Source organism: Dreissena polymorpha, chromosome 2 (assembly GCF_020536995.1).
Source record: "Dreissena polymorpha isolate Duluth1 chromosome 2, UMN_Dpol_1.0, whole genome shotgun sequence".
Classification (NCBI taxonomy): Eukaryota; Metazoa; Mollusca; class Bivalvia; order Myida; family Dreissenidae; genus Dreissena; species Dreissena polymorpha.
In genome coordinates, this window is record NC_068356.1 from 29,776,515 (window position 1) to 29,793,689 (window position 17,175).

General features: G+C 33.7%; 1 protein-coding gene across 18 annotated transcripts in view; it reads left to right on the plus strand.

The window, feature by feature from the left end:
- LOC127866408 (WD repeat domain phosphoinositide-interacting protein 2-like) overlaps positions 1-17,175 on the plus strand; it is a 33,615-nt gene that overhangs the window by 718 nt on the left and 15,722 nt on the right. For 16 of the 18 annotated variants that reach the window (XR_008042982.1, XR_008042983.1, XR_008042984.1 and 13 more), the window contains exons 2-11: positions 3,670-3,752; positions 4,311-4,477; positions 4,787-4,981; positions 5,255-5,347; positions 5,624-5,694; positions 7,454-7,564; positions 10,118-10,288; positions 10,822-10,929; positions 11,201-11,358; positions 14,698-14,721. Coding sequence is in view for 2 of the 18 variants with exons in the window: in XM_052406910.1 (XP_052262870.1) it covers positions 3,670-3,752; positions 4,311-4,477; positions 4,787-4,981; positions 5,255-5,347; positions 5,624-5,694; positions 7,454-7,564; positions 10,118-10,288; positions 10,822-10,929; positions 11,201-11,358; positions 14,698-14,721 (1,181 nt within the window). In the remaining 16 variants the exon portion in view is untranslated. The remainder of the gene's footprint in view (positions 1-3,669; positions 3,753-4,310; positions 4,478-4,786; positions 4,982-5,254; positions 5,348-5,623; positions 5,695-7,453; positions 7,565-10,117; positions 10,289-10,821; positions 10,930-11,200; positions 11,359-14,697; positions 14,722-17,175) is intronic. The other 2 variants (XR_008042997.1, XM_052406911.1) reach the window with 1 other exon arrangement.

Below are 17,175 nucleotides of genomic sequence, written 5' to 3' on the forward strand. Positions count from 1 at the left end.
GTACACCTACAACGAGGTGTTAATGACACCTATTATTGGCTTACAATAACATAGGGGCATTTATTTGCAAACTGTGGATTAATTTTGAGTTGAGTAATTAATGCCATGCCTACGGTAAAGAATTAAGGGAAATGAATGAGCTATCTCTGAAAAACGAATTCTGTTAGAAAATTGTAGGTAAATTTACGATTTAAATAACGCAATACTGTGTTTTTTTTATATAATTGGTGCTTTTATTTAAATAACATAATAGTAATACTAAATAATGATTTATGGCGGAATCAATGTAAGATCTTCAATTAAGTTTAATGTTATTTAAAAAAGTTTCTTGTAAAATATGATTTAATAAAAATGATTTCAGTTTAAATATAAAGCGCAATAGTATTTTAGACACCGATAAACACTCAATTTCTCAATATATAAACATGGGGTAGGTAGCCAACATAATGAATATGAAACCAAAGCTCTTGCCACATGGAGGCCAAATGTTGAATTTTATATTACATGTTTTATTATTTCTTTCTGGTTGAGAAAAACACAAGAAAAAAACAATATATAAAATCTAATACGTGTACGTAATTAATAAAAAGTAATATAATGATACGCGTTATGTTTTATAATTATGTTAAGTGCGCGTGCCATTGAATGTTGAGTTAAGCGAAGAGATACACATAATTGAAAACTGATAAAAATGAAATCTAACACAATGCCAGCAGAATGAATGCACTGTGTAATAGCAAGCTGCTGTGATGATCACTATCTTATCAACTTAATACACAGGCACCTGGCTACTGTACTGGAACAATGGGTTTTACGGCCAAAATAACTGATATCATTTTTTGCCTGAACAAATCCGTTGAATAAAAAAATAACTGATTGACTTCGTAATCCGTTTTATTTACCATATATTATAAATAAGCAACAAGTAAAACATGGATACAATATATATATGACCTATTTGAATATTTCATGTCATTTAAAAAAAATGAGGGAGTAGTCACATATTAACAAGATACATTTATGACACAGTACAATATTAATACGACACATTATTATCATTCAGATTTTCCGCATGCTGATTTAATTTCATTTCATTTCTAATAAAAATGAGATACATTTATGACAAAGTACAAGTAAATATGATATATATATATAGGGCATATTTGAATATTTCATGTCATTTAAAAAAAATGAGGGAGTAGTCACATATTAATAAGATACATTTTTGACACAGTACAATATTAATACGACACATTATTATCATTCAGATTTTCCGCATGCTGATTTAATTTAATTTCATTTCTAATAAAAATGAGATACATTTATGACACTGTCCAATTTAATGTGAAATTGCTGGATAATTAATATTAACACTTTGCAAACATCTCTAAATTGATAAAATCAACTCCGTACATTTAAACAGATAATTTAATTAGTACCAAACAACTCAATTAATGTTCACGCTTATCGACAATAGGGGCGATAATCTCTATTTATACCAATTTACCGAAACCTCCACGGCATTTACTATATAAATCAATTTACCGAACTTGTCATTTACCGAAACCTCCATAACCCCTGGTTATTCAGGTATGGAAAATATGCCGAAAAGCACCGAAGTTTACTCCAAGATACTTTTTAGTATATTTTCCTACCCTGGATATTTTCCTACCCTGGATTTTTATTAAAGTACTTAAATTAGCACCAGAGCCGAAAATGACCCATCAGGCTTCAGAGCTAGTTACCTACAATGTACCCATTCAGATTCAGAGCTCTAATTTTACTTTTTTTACCACTAGCAAGTATTTGCCAATGCCTTATTTACCAACGTGCACAATGTCATTTTTATTTTCAATTTCAGTTAGTGTTAGCAAAATCCTCTTAACCATTCTTAAAGCCTTTTTTGTTACAATATGTTTATTAGGCATGCACTTTTCCAAATGTGACTGTGCAAACTTTCACGCTTGAATGACGCTCGATTGGTCATTGCCGGCTCTGGTACTAATTAAATGTACCCCTGGTACTTTTAAGTATACTTTAATGTACTCCGAGTAAGGGAAATGTACTGAAACATACCCAGCAATTCAAACGCTGAATTGGTAATTGTAACCCTTTTTATGCCCCGGTAGGGTGGAATATAGTAGTTGAACTGTCAGTCAGTCTGTCTGTCCGTCTGAAAACTTTAACATTGCCCATAACTTTTGCAATATTGAAGATAGCAACTTGATATTTGGCATGCATGTGTCTCATGGAGCTGCACATTTTGAGTGGTGAAAGGTCAAGGTCATCCTTCAAAGTCAAAGGTCAAAAATATGGCTTCAAAGTGGTGCAGTAGGGGGCATTGTGTTTCTGACAAACACATCTCTTGTTATTCCCTGCCATAGGCGGAGGCAGGCCTTTTTCTGCCTATCTCACGGTCCAATAGGCTGACCCATTCCCAATGCCAAATATGGATGTTTTTTCCCAATTATAAAAAAAAATCCCAATTTCCGACCGAAATAATCGAAGCCGAAAAATGTGTTTCCCGGCAGGTACCGTGTTTTAAATAATCGGGCGCTGTGTTTTAATATGCCAATGCGTAGAACGTCATAATATCGAGTGTTCCATAATCAATAATGCAATTTTGCGATCTTGAGACTTCAGCTGGGGCACCCTGCCCACATAGACCACACCCACCCAAAATTGCCTTTTACTATAATTTCTTCATTTCTACTCCGATTCACTTCAAATTGATCCTGAACTTCTCTTATGACAATACGGTCAATCTCAACTATGCATGGTCCCATTACCAAACCTGGGGCTCCCCGCCCACATAGACCACACCCACCCAAAATTGCCTTTTACTATAACTTCTTCATTTCTACACTGATTCACTTTTAATTATACTGAACTTCTCTTATGACAATACGGTCAATCTCAACTATGCATGGCCCCATTACCAACCCTTGGGCGCCCCTGGGTCAAACATGCGGCGTGGGGATACACGTCGGCCTCTGCTGCGCCATTTCTAGTCAATTAATTGTGTTCATTTGTATGTCAATATTCTGTAAAATGGCCTCTATATTATCGAAACTCCTACTAAAAAGCATGTTAAGAGAGGTTTTGTAAAAAAAAAAATTTGTTTTGTATACTGTAACGCGTTTTACAACATTGGATTTTGGGTGGGAATAACACTCCGGTACAGTCTTAATTGGCCTGTTATGCGTTAGTATAATTTCCGTACCCAGATTAAATATAAGAAAGCTTAAGAGTACCCAGTTACCATTTAAGTAGTTTCCAAGCCGACAATTACTAATGTAGGTTAGACAACCTTAATGTGTAGATGATGGTAAAGAAAGGAATTTTTGATGTGACGAGTTTTTGCATAATTATTGCCATTTGTTTGTTTTTTCTACTATATAATAGATAATTGGAAAATCTTGTGTTTTTAAATCTTCTCTTACCACTGGTGGATCTTGGTTAAAGTTTCACAGTTTAATGGCTTTAATGTATAGGTGATCATAAAGAAATGATTTTAGACTGTGATGGGTTATGGCAGATATGTAACTTTCACAACTGATTGACCTTTATGCTCAGATGATTGTTAGAAGAAAGGGAGTCATGTCTTGGGTGCATTAGTCTCTGTTACACATTTCTGGTCTCTAGTCAGAATGATAATTTTCTTTCCAGATCACTTGCAGTTGGCAAGAAATCCGGATATAAACTTTTTTCACTTAGTTCTGTGGAAAAGTTGGACCAAATTTATGAAAATGGTATTGTATAATTTTAGTGATTTATTTTGACATCAAAATATTATCAGCTAAGATGAACAAGCAATGTTTTGCTACATGCGTATCAGATCTTATCTTGAAAATCAAAAATTGGTTATGTAATTTAGATCACGCTTATTTTTTTTTGAAAACAATATACCCCGGTATGTCAGATATATAACTAGTATTATCAGTTGAGCTAAAATGAGTACAATCCTCAATCATAGATGGAAACTAGTATGAGATTGATTTTTTTAACTACTTGTCATGTAGTTTTTTGTTAATATTTAATTATCACAGCCAGTATAAAGTATAAACTATTTATAATTTTACAGTAAATAAAACCACTGTTCTAATGATACTGCTTAAATGTTTTTTAATTACAAGACAGGCATATTTGGGTCCTAATCATATACTAATAAATTAGCATTTAAATATTTGTAGGAAAGTTCAGCTCAATATTAAGCATCTTAGTGCAATCTGAGGGTATTTTGGTGTAAATTTGCCCCAAAGTGTCCTTTAAAAGATAATGTGACTGACACATGTACATTTATGTTTTAGCCTGTGAAGACATCTGTATAGTGGAACGTCTGTTCTCAAGTAGTCTTGTTGCCATTGTTAGTCTTTCATCGCCCAGGAAACTTAAAGTATGCCATTTCAAGAAAGGTACAGAAATATGCAACTACAGCTATTCGAACTCCATATTAGCTGTGAAGCTAAACCGACAGGTATTGTGGTTATTACAAGTATCATTTAATGATTATTAAGAATTTTTACTGTTAAATACTAAGTACTGAATGTTTGCTTTGAGCTACTGAAACCAGCTTGATGATTGTCTAAGAAGACATTAAGTTTAAAATAAGGTTTTATGTTTGGCTGATGAAAAATACATTTCTGTATTTTTGTTTACAAATTGAAACTAATGAACATGTAAATCAAATTTTTCATGTCATTTTTGTCTTGACTATTCAAGAAAGGTGAGCATTTGTTATGGTTAAAATATTGTTGAAAAAACAACAACTGGTCTCTCATTTTAGAGACTTATAGTGTGTCTAGAAGAGAGCCTGTACATCCACAATATCCGAGATATGAAGGTCTTGCACACAATCAGAGACACTCCCCCCAATCCCCATGGTCTATGTGCCCTTTCCATTAACAATGACAACAGCTACCTTGCCTACCCAGGCAGTAACCAGATCGGAGAAGTTCAAATATTTGACACCATTAACCTAGTAAGTATTGTCATTGTGTAGCTCTTACACCTTTGTATATTTTTAAATACAAAAAAGTGTTTTTATGTGATATGTTTATAAGTATGTATCTTTAAAAAAATTCTCTAACACAAGAGATATTCATGTAAGAATGGAAACATATTTATTTAATCTTATTTTGAGCATTTCAATATTTGACATTCAGCAATTTATTGCATCTTAAATTGTAAATGGAAGTTTATTTTTATTTTTGCTGATTAAGGATAAATTTCACACATATGAATGTTTTTCTAGCGTGCTGTGACTATGATACCAGCCCATGATAATCCTCTTGCTGCCATTGCCTTTAATGCTCAAGGAACCAAAATAGCCACTGCTTCAGAGAAGGTAAACAATGGTCAAGATTAGAGATCAGAGGAAATATAATTAATTTGATTTTGAAAAGATTTTTCATTATTTTGTATATTTATTGTAAATCAAAAGTCATTAGTGTTTTTAGATTTCATATCAAGTAATTAACACACATAGTAGGTGTAATAATGTATTGCACAGAGTTCTTATTAATTGGCTTTGAGATGATTATGTACCATAAGTTATTAAATTAATTTAGTGAATTTTTTATGATGCTGTTATATAAATTTGGTTTGATTGTTTTCTGTACAGGGCACTGTGATAAGAGTGTTTTCTGTGCCTGATGGTCAGAAACTGTTTGAATTTCGAAGAGGAATGAAAAGGTAAGCATAGAAAAAATCTGACAAGACATAGATTTATTTTGAAATGCCTCACCTGAGCACAAATTAAATGGTGAGCTATTGTTGTCAGTCAATGTCTACCTTATGGGTCATGTTGTGTAAATTTTTAGTCTTAACTTTCTGGAGGCATCAGTTATGATTCACGTTAATGGAGTTCTTTACCCTTGGGACTTTGGTTAAAAAGCATTGCCCGAGCACACTGCTTAACATAAAAACTCTGCGGTTAAAAAGGTTGTATACGGCCATATGGTCAGCCAGATTTTACTGGGCTGGACCATGTATAAATTAGGGTACTTTGCACTGTTGGTGCGGTGCTTTAATAAAAACCTAATCATTTAAAAATGTCTTTACGTATAACTGTCAAAAAGCGTTATAAAAGAAACACTCAACATAAAATCTATGCATATATAACAATGCTAACAAAGCGGTGTTTCCATTGGTTGACTTTTTTTTTAATCGATGGCGCTGAAATTGCTTAACTTGCAAGACAAGTTGGTCAATCCATTTTTGATTCAAGAAATTGTACAGCGGACGACCTTGACATAGGGTTCATTATGTATAACGTAAACAATTCAAAATTTAATGAAAGGAAATATATGAGAAAAAAAGGATAATTACATCCAAAAGTATTTAGGTAAATTTTATTTGCATTTAGTCACACATACATTGTATTATACTGATAAACTACTATTAAGATGTTATATTGTTTAATTTTTGTTGTTTATGTTAAAAAGAGAGAGAAAAAGAGAGAATATAATTCAATTTGGTCACAATGTTTATCTTATCAATATCCAGTGCAAGATAGAATCTGGGTAACAGGCGTCCAAAAACTAGGTCACCAGGTCAAATCTTAGAAAAACCAAGTTACCACTCTAGAGGCCACATTTATGATTGAATCTGAATGAAACTTGGTCAAATTTTTTTCATGACTATCTAAACCAAGTTAAAATTCAAGTCAAATGTGTGATAAAACAACTAGGTCAAACTTGAATAAACCAACCTTGTTACCACTCTAGGGGCCACATTAATGACTCAGTCTTACCATATTTTCGGACAGTATATTTTACAGCACTATTTTACCAGATTTTGGCACTGTATTTGCTTATTTGTGACACTTTGATAATGGGGTTTTACAAACGGATTAAGGTCATAAAACCTGGGAGATGCATGCCTGAAGGCAATGGGCCATAATATTTGTGTAATTGGGTAAATAACCATGTATACCGGTAGAAAACAATCGCTTCACTCAAAAGCATTTTTAATGGTATCATCCTAATAAGGAAGCAGTATGTTCAATGTTTTTACTTTTTGTTCTGTATCATTTCAGGCAAGAGTAAGCAAGATGTGAATTTTTTTTTTTTTTAAAGTAGAAACACTATTGTGCATTGATTACTTGCTTCTATTTCAATATAATTATAATTTTCGGACATTTATTTTTTGCCTCTAAATTTTCGGACATCTGAAATTTTTGAATATTTAAGGTATCTAAATTTTCGCACACAAAAAATATAATTATTATTAAGTGTCCAAAAACTTAGAGTAATTACAGTAGTCAGAATGTTTATCTTGACAATGCTATTTAAAGCCATGTTTAAACTAGGTCAATTGGTGTAAAACTAAGTCACCAGGTCAAGTGAAGGTGTACCTTAAACTAAGATGAGTGCTTCAGGTTGATCAGGACACTTTGTCTCCTGATGAATTTTCTTCAATAACATGTATGTGATTTTTTTGTGTTTTTCAGATGTGTGCATATATATGCCCTTGCATTTAGTTTCGATTCAACATACTTGTGTGCATCAAGCAATACAGAAACCGTTCATATATTTAAACTTGAGACTCAGAAAGAGACTAGGTGAGTACTGTGAGTTGGTTAACAAGGTACTGGTATAGCAGTACATTTGATCTCTTTGTGTTTTGTAAAATATGCAAGTCAGACATATAGAACTAATACAGGTGCATTCAGATTTGATCCAAAATGTTGTTTATAACATTGAGAAAAGTAAGCGTTTACAGATATAATTTCAATGCAAGTAATAATGTGTATTTCAGCATTTGTAGCTGTAATTTTAATCATTTATTTACTAACATTACATAGTATTTTTCAGAAACTACTTATGCAGTCAGATTTAATTTTATTTAATTTATATTTTGTGATCATATTATACTTGCCTGCATTATAGGCCAGCTAGCATGGTAGAGCACTGTACTTATATATGAAAATTACTGTATTGATCCTTCACAGCCAGGCCCATACCCGTAGCCAGGGGGGGGTGCATTGGGTGCGTTCGCACCCAATGTTTTTTGACAAGTAAAAAAAAAAGAGTATTATAAGTAGCACCCAACTGTATTCATTTTAAAAACGGTTATTTATCTTTTCCCTGAATCCAGTGAGTCTTCGTATTTAAGCGTTACAATAATGTTGAATAGGCTATCGACAGGTCACCATAAAATTAATTTCTCGATGAAGTCATTTCCAAGATAACCCGTGCTTTTTATTTACAATTTTAAACCGTAGAAATGTTGAAATCAACAGAAGTTTTGACAGCGAAATGTGAGACCTAAGTTGTTATGATGAATTTAAACCGTTATAACATATATTCAGGTGGACGTTTTAATGTTTAATGTGCATTAAATGTGTCGGATCTTGAGCATAATGGGCAAATAAGTCCATCTTTGTTTCAATGCCCTGGTTTACAGTGTTTAAGGACTTTGAAACCAAAGGGCCATTAGCTTGTGGTTATAGGGTCTTTATGAAGCCTTAATTGTTATTTGTTTCTGAAATTTGTTCAGAAAAAGTAACCAGTTATACCAGTAACCACTTTTGTTTCTGTGTAGTATTGCTGAAGATTAGAGAAGACCCAGTTTTGTTAATCAGTGTCTGTTGTACAATACGCTAGCCCGTTTAGAGTTATGCTAGGCCTCTGGAACAATCCATAGTAGCAGACAAACAATTGTTTAGAAAAAAAGTCAAATATTTCCTATTAATTTGCTTGATATATGAATGGTTGAATTTTTGAATTGTAAAATAAACCAATTTTATCAAGATTCAAATAAATAATGATATATTTATACCGTTCTTATTGTTGATTTTACATTCTGTTAATTTGTTGTTGCATTTGAAAACAAAGTGTGTGCGCGCATACTAGTGTCGGGTCATACACCGTATAAAATATTTTCGTGACTGGTAGAAAAAGGTGGTAAATGAAAAACGGTAGTGTGGAATACATGTATGTTATATCATATACATGTCGAGCAGTCACTGAGTATGGTCAATGAAAGTGAAATTTCATGTAAAATGCTCTTTAACTTCAGTCTCTAAATACAGATAAAAAGTCACCAGAATGCATGAGTTTACGTGTCATTTTCAAAATATTCTATTGGGAGGACCTCCAAACCCCCCGATTGCAGGAGGGGGACACCCCCCCCGCACCTATTCCCCTAGCTACTTTGTTGTTCAATAACAATCGTTGAAAGGAAAATTCGCACCCCCCTTTTCAAAACCCTGGCTACAGGCCTGAGGCCACATAACTCATGTGGATTGGCATTGAAACTATTCCTTCAGCTATTTAACCCCTCCGATTCAAGAAGTTCAGATGTCATTTAATGACAAAAGTGGATGTAATTAGGCCTTGAGAGCAAGCTTACTCAGGCAAAGTGAGACTGGTTTAACTGACAGTTGTGATATGACCTAAAAAGGCTTATCAGGGACGACACTTTACGCTTTTTGGGAATTTTTGGTTTAAAGGGATCTTTTCACGGTTTGGTAAATTTACAAAATTGAAAAAAGTTGTTTCAGATTCGCAAATTTTCGGTTTAGTTATGATAGTTGTGAGGAAATAGTATTACTGAACATTTGCCATTGTCTAATATAGCCATTATATGCATCTTTTGACGATTTAAAAACCTAAAAATTATAAAGCGTTGCAACGCAAAACGGTTGAATAATTTGGAGAGTTCTGTTGTTGTTGTTTAAATTTGTGAAACTACGAAGAGTTCTTATATAACGTATAAAAGACGCAGCCTATGTATGCTTGGCAGAATAGCTCAGTTGGCTAATGAGTTTTTACTTCAGGATTCCGGGGGTCTCTGGTTCGAGCCCTGCTGTGGGCTACTTTTTTTTGCTTTTTTAATTTAATTTTTGATATTTTACTGGAGCTTTTAAAATTTAATGTTTACATTTATCAATATAAAGCATTTAATGACAAACTTCAAAACATGCCAAAATCTGTGAAAAGGCCCCTTCAAAGGAAGTCTCTTCTAAACGAAAATGCAGTCTAGACGGAAATGGTCGTCCCTGATTAGCCTGTTCTGACTGTACATTTTTATCTGGAATGACTTTGCTAGCACATGCATCAAGCCCAGTTTTGCCAGTACGTTGCTCACCGTGATGTTTGCTTGCTGTCAGTGGCAGGGCCCAGGAGGAGCAGTCCAGCTGGTCAGGATTCATGGGCCAGGCCCTGAACATCTCCAAGAACTACCTGCCTGGCGCTGTGTCCGACATGTTCAACCAGTGGAGAGCATTCGCTGTGTGTAAGCTGCCCTCTCAGGGCCTCAAGAACGTCTGTGCAATAGCTAGGTATGTGGCACTTTCCTTTGGACTGCCTGTCTGTCTGCTAGTGCATAGATTTGACAAAATTAAATCTTACAGATTCCATGTCAGAGTTGTATGCATAAATGATGATTGCATATCAAGAGCTTATGAAAGCGATGCTTGTTACAAATGTGAAATTAAATGCCTTGCTATATGAAGGCATATTTATAAAGCTGAAAACTTGCAAAGAATAACACATCAACAGAATTCACTCCTATCAGTCATGTGTTGTGTGCTATCACCTTAAAGATAAAACAATATACATATATATATGAAGTTGAAGCTTACTGGTATGTGCTCATAACAATTTTATTTTGTTACTTTACTGTAATTTAAAATGTTGGTGACTGATGTAAGTTTATTTTCTTAAGAATCAAATAAGGGCGTTTTTGTTATGAAGTAAGTTATGAAGTAAAACTTTTAGTTAAATGCAAGTTTTTAATTCTTCAGATTATCAGAAGAAAATACATTGAATGTATGGTCAAATGCAATTATTTTGTTTTCTTTTTTTTCCACAGTATTCAGAAGATCCCACGCCTGTTGGTGGCCTCCCAAGATGGCTACCTTTATATTTACAACCTTGACCCTAATGAAGGGGGAGAGTGCACTTTGTTGAGACAACACAGGTATAAATTCAACTTTTGGTAGTTGTTATTGGTTTTAATGGAATGAAAATGTGGGGTTCAAAAACAATCATGAACAATAGGTATGTTTATTGCAGAAAATATACAAATGCTGAAAATACCCATATGAGGATCTATGTATTCATTTTGCTTTGATGAGCATATTTAATATTTACATTTCAAAAAGTGATTAAAAAACTGTTGTAAATAAAGTTTACCTTTTCAAGTTAGTGTTGGGATCATTCAGCTAATGCTAAAAACTAATGATTTTCAGTTTGGATGGTCGTATAACTGAGGGAGGCATGGTCTCTGAGCCCCCAGGTAGCGCCGCAGACCGCCCTCTCATACAGGCCTCCAACCCAATCAGTTACGCAGGCTCCGTACGTCGACCCGATTCCGGCTCTGACAGCACCCCACCTCGCGGCCACACAGGTAAGCCTCACCCGAGTTTGAGTTCCGAAATGCCCAGGCCCTACTCGTCGTCACCAAAGAAAGATACGGCCCTGCCCAAAGCATCCACCTCACCCTGGCGGCTAGAGAGCTATGCAACAGTTCTACACCAGGGTCATTCAGGGCCACAGATGGTGGGCAGTCAGGAGATCTCGGAAATTGATATTATCCTGGATGGCAGAGGTAAACACCCAAGCCCCCTTTAAGTGACCCATTCTGTTCAGCAAACTGTGTACATTTTTATAATTGTTTGTAACAAATGTTTCATTTGTGTGCTTTGAATGATATGTTTATGTCATGTTTATTTAACATTAATTTTGTTTTATTTTGTTTGATATATCTGCACTTCTTTCTTTATAACTGGTATTTCTTTTAACATATTTATAGCACCTGCCAGTGTTAAATAAAATATTGGTGTCACTAAGTCGCTTTGTCTTTCATTCTGTCGGTTTGCATGAAAAAAAATTAACGTTTGTAGAGCGAAAGACTTTTAAATTTCTTTATCGATTAAATATAAAATATGTTATCAACATAAAGTGCAGACGTACAAGACACTTAATCCTAAAGATTCCACAGTTAGGTGCCCTTTAAACTTGCTATTAAGTCTTTTTGTAAAAGATACATTTTTTCCCAGTGATCCACACATGCAGGAGTTATCTGCCCTTGAATGAATCTTACAAAGTGGTGCAGGGTGTATTAGTCATGCTGTAATTTGTAATTGATATTACTGCACATTTGTTATGATTCTGAATTTATTACTTGAACTTTGCCTTTGTAACATGTGTATTCATAACATGTTTGTTAAAATGTTCAATTTATACCCTTATTTAAAATTGTATACATCGCTGTAGGGGTGTAGTGAGGGGTTTTCTGCAATAACATTTGCAATATTTGGCAGTTTTAACTTACCTTAGTAGGAAATTTAGGTCCTTTTTATGCCCCCTTTCGAAGAAAAGGGAGTATATAGTTTTCGCACTGTCCATCGGTCAGTCTGTCAGTCTGTCACTTTTTTTGTGTCCGCTCTCTTATTCAAATAGTTCATTTGATCTTTACCAAACTTGGTCAGAAGTTTTATCTAGACAATATCTAGGCCAAGTTCGAATATGGGTCATGCTGGGTCAAAATTTAGGTCACAGGGTCACTTAGTGCATTTCAATAACTTCTATCAAAGCGTTTATTGGGGGGCATATGTCATCCTATGGAGACAGCTCTTGTTAACTATCAATATACTAGTATTCAGATATTCAGGTACCCTAATATTGGTAACTTTCCATAAACATTAAGTTAACAAATGTTCTAGTAATAAAACAAATTATGAGGAAATTTGAGTATTGGGAAATCAGAATTAGAAGTAAAATGGGAAGTGTGAAATAAACTTTATGTTCTGTGAAACACATGGCATCCTCTCCATAACCGTAGTTCCATAACACATTGAAGTTTTGTTTGAAGATAGTTTTGTGGCCTTATTGGAGTCCTGCTGAAGCAGTCAGTGTTTCCTGGCACATTTTTTGAGATTGTATAAATTGTGTCCTTAAAAATTTGTCGTAATGAAAAGTGCTGGTTGTCTTATGGGTCTATTTTATGGTGTAAAATAGGGTGTCTTTTTATTACATTTTAATGAAATTTTCATTTTTGTTCAATAGGAAATAACAATACTTTTGTTGGTTTATGACTGTTTTTGTTTAAATGTATTTAGTCTTTGTTACTGCATGCATTTGCTTCCGATTACTTTCCACCAATGTATTGTAGATATCAGTCTAATCAGTTGCATGGACACAACTTATATTCTTGCTTAAATAATAACAGCCTTCCATGATAATTACAGGTTGCATTTTACATGCCATAATTTTAGCTATTATCAGTTTATATTTAAAATAAACATTGGCGTCTTGTTGATGTAAAATCAAGATATGTTATATACAGTAATTAAAGTTATATCTTTTGAAGTGCTTACAATGTACTTGTTCTGCACACAATATGTTCATTCTCAGATGAGTTACAGCTTTCCTTTTTAAAGGGACTTGTTCACAGATTGACCGAAAGGCGACTTTCCATTTTGTTTTCACATATTTCAAATATAAAATAGCGCAATACATCAGCAAGCAAAATAACTCTAATAACATAAACTCATACTAAATAAAATCATCATTTGAAGTAATGAAAATTATCAGTGTGAAAAATACAAAACAATTGAATAATTTGGGGTGTTTCTGATGTTTATGTTATGTTTTGTGACAAAGCATGGATCACGTACATATGTAAAGTATAAAATTAATATCATTATGCAATTGTCAAAATAGTATAGAGATTCTTGCAATTGTCTGTTATTTAAAAGGTCACTGGATATAGCCCAGAATGACTCAACTTTTGTCATTGTTTTTCTCTTTCTCAAACTCCATTTCTGCTATTATACCGAGGCCTTTTAATTCTGCTGTGTACAATTATGAATTCAAAACATCAAATGACAAATAGTTGAAACTTAAACAAGCAATGTGTTTGTGAAACACTATGTCCCCATATATATGACCTTTGACCTTGAAGGATGTCCTTGACCTTTCACCGCTCAAAATGTGCAGCTCCATGAGATACATGTGCATGCCAAATATCAAGTTGCTAGCTTCAATATTGCAAAAGTGTACATTAAATGAGCGATTTTGACCCATATATTTGGCCTTTCACCTTGAAGGATGACCTTGACCTTCACCACTCAAAATGTGCAGCTCCATGAGATACACATGCATAGCAAATATGAAGTTGCTATCTTCAATATTGTTCAAGTTGGGACAAACAAACAAACCAACAAACAAATCAACAGACAGGGTAAAACAATATGTCAAAGGCCCAAACCTGTGAACAAATCCTTTTAAGTCTATAGTGAAAAACATCTTGCTCAGAATTGGTGAATTCTTTTTTACCTTAATATGGCCTGTCATCCCATAGAAGCAATTAATGTTGCAATTGCATTGGCATGCTTATTGTCCCCTACAGGTTTCACCGGAGTGGACTTATGGTTTGCGCTCTGTGCGTCTGTCTGTCACACTTTTCTGGATCCTGCGATAACTTTAAAAGTTCTTCATATTTTTTCATGAAACTTGAAACATGGATAGATAGCAATATGGACATTATGCATGTCATTTCATTTTGTTCCTACGCGTCAAAAATTCTGAATGCTATGGCAACAGTTAAAAAAATCTGACAATGGTGGGTCCGGTAGGGGACATTATATTGCTTGGCAATAGTCTTGTTTCAAACATGTTTTCTACCAATTAAATATGATGAAACATAAATGATATCCAACTGTTGGTTATACTTTATTTACAGACTATTCACCACTACCTGGCTCATGTATGTATGACTATACATATATGTTCTGTCACAGGCTTTTTATGTTCATTTATGTGGCATCTTTTGTAGTTAAGGTTTGGTTTTAATCACCAATGTATCCATGCTGGTTTGCTTGAAATGTTCCCGCATCTGATCAAAATTGTTGTAATTGTTGTTAACATTTCATATCATATGCACAAGACAACATTCATATAAATTTATTTCAGCTTTGCATTTGCACTTGTATATTACTTTTTTGTGTAAACCAATGTTATTTAATTGTATGTCTTTTATATTTATTTACAAAGAAATATATATATTTGACCGCTAAAAGTTTATTTATTATTTCATAATTTATGTTAAGTAACAAGTAATTTCCATATCACCGTTATCACTCTAAGTTTTTAATAACAAAAAACTCATTTTCATAAGCAAACTTGACTCTACATGACATCATAATAAAAATGATACAAAATTAAAATTGTGAAATTATTATTGACTAACTACCATCATTTCAAAGGAATAATCTATAAAGCAATCAGTTAAAGGCATTGTCTATGACTGGTATACAAACCAAATAACACAAATATTACAGTTCACTGACTCCTTGCATTCGTCCACTGACTTCTTGCATGGGTTTACCAGTTTAATGGCCGCCATTCTGTTTAAACAAACACATGTCACATCATGAACACACACGTTTAAAAGTCTGATAAAAGGTGTTTTCCAAAATTAAAGTCATTTAAGTATTCGAAAAAATAAATTAATTTCAGTAAATGTTTACCTTATTTATTGCTTGCATATATTTTATTACATTTTTGAAAAGAAATGCTCGTAATAGGTTCACAGGTTCCATGCTTGCATGACTATTGATATTGTGTTGTAGCAGTACTGTAAAAACTATATTATTTGTATTTGCATTATTTCAATATTATTTTGGTATTGTCTTGAGCTTTAAAGTGACAATGTTATTTAAAAGGTCCCCAGGGGTCAACTTAAAAAAAATGTGTATTTGAAAAAAATATGACGGCATATAATAATGGATGCAACTTGCTATGTATAATAAGCAAATAATTTATTCATTTTGAGATAATAATTATTTAATGATATGGGCCTTTTTGTAAGGCCCTTTTTATGTCCCCCACTATAGTAGTGGGGGACATATTGTTTTTGCCCTCTCTGTTGGTTGGTCTGTTGGTTGGTCTGTTGGTTGGTTGGTTGGTTTGCGCCAACTTTAACATTTTGCAATAAATTTTGCTATATTGAATAAAGCAACTTGATATTTGGCATGCATGTGTATCTCATGGAGCTGCACATTTTGAGTTGTGAAAGGTCAAGGTCAAGGTCATCCTTCAAGGTCAGAGGTCAAATATATGTGGCCAAAATCGCTCATTTTATGAATACTTTTGCAATATTGAAGATAGCAACTTTATATTGGGCATGCATGTGTATCTCATGGAGCTGCACATTTTGAGTGTTGAAAGGTCAAGGTCAAGGTCATCCTTCAAGGTCAGAGGTCAAATATATGTGGCCCAAATCGCTTATTTTATGATTACTTTTGCAATATTGAAGATAGCAACTTGATATTTGGCAAGCATGTGTATCTCATGGAGCTGCACATTTTGAGTGGTGAAAGGTCAAGGTCGAGGTCATCCTTCAAGGTCAAATATATGGGTCAAAATTTCTCATGTAATGTCACTTCTGCAATATTGAAGCTAGCAATTTTATATTTGAAATGCATGTGTATCTCATGGAGCTGCACATTTTGAGTGGTGAAGGGTCAAGGTCAAGGTCATCCTTCAAGGTCAAACGTCATATAGGGGGACATTGTGTTTCACAAACGCATCTTGTTATGGTTACATTTTGACTTCATTAGAAGGAGAAGTCCATAGGTTGGACAGGGTTAATTACCAAGTATGATAGCACAGTTGGTTAAAGAAATATGAAGTATCATTTCTTTGAATGGCTCCGAATTAATGAGTTTGATACTCTATTGGATTATTTTTATGTAGACTTTTTACTTATTTGTTGCTATCATATTGCTCCTTTTGTATTATTTTACATTTGATTAACCAAATGAATATGTTTAAGTTAAGAGAATTTGTGTAAAAGACATATAGTTTTCATTACAATATGAATACGAGTTTTCCTTGCCATTATTCATTTAATTTACTTGTATAGTATGGTTATTGTTTGCCTACTTTACTAGGGAAAAATACCTGTTGAAATGCGTTTCAGGGTCTTGTTCACTGTTTTACAAAATGATATTTTTTAACTGATGCATTCAATTCAAAATTACTCCTATGACTTAAAAAACAAAAACAACAACATTGACTGATTATGGATAAGCATCTTAATAAGATTAAAATATGTTTTAATGTTCAAAGCCAAAGTGGTGCAGTTGTTTTTACCTTGGTCCTGATTACGAATCCTAGGGTATGCAATTAATAAAAAATCTTTCTTGCATTTTTATTA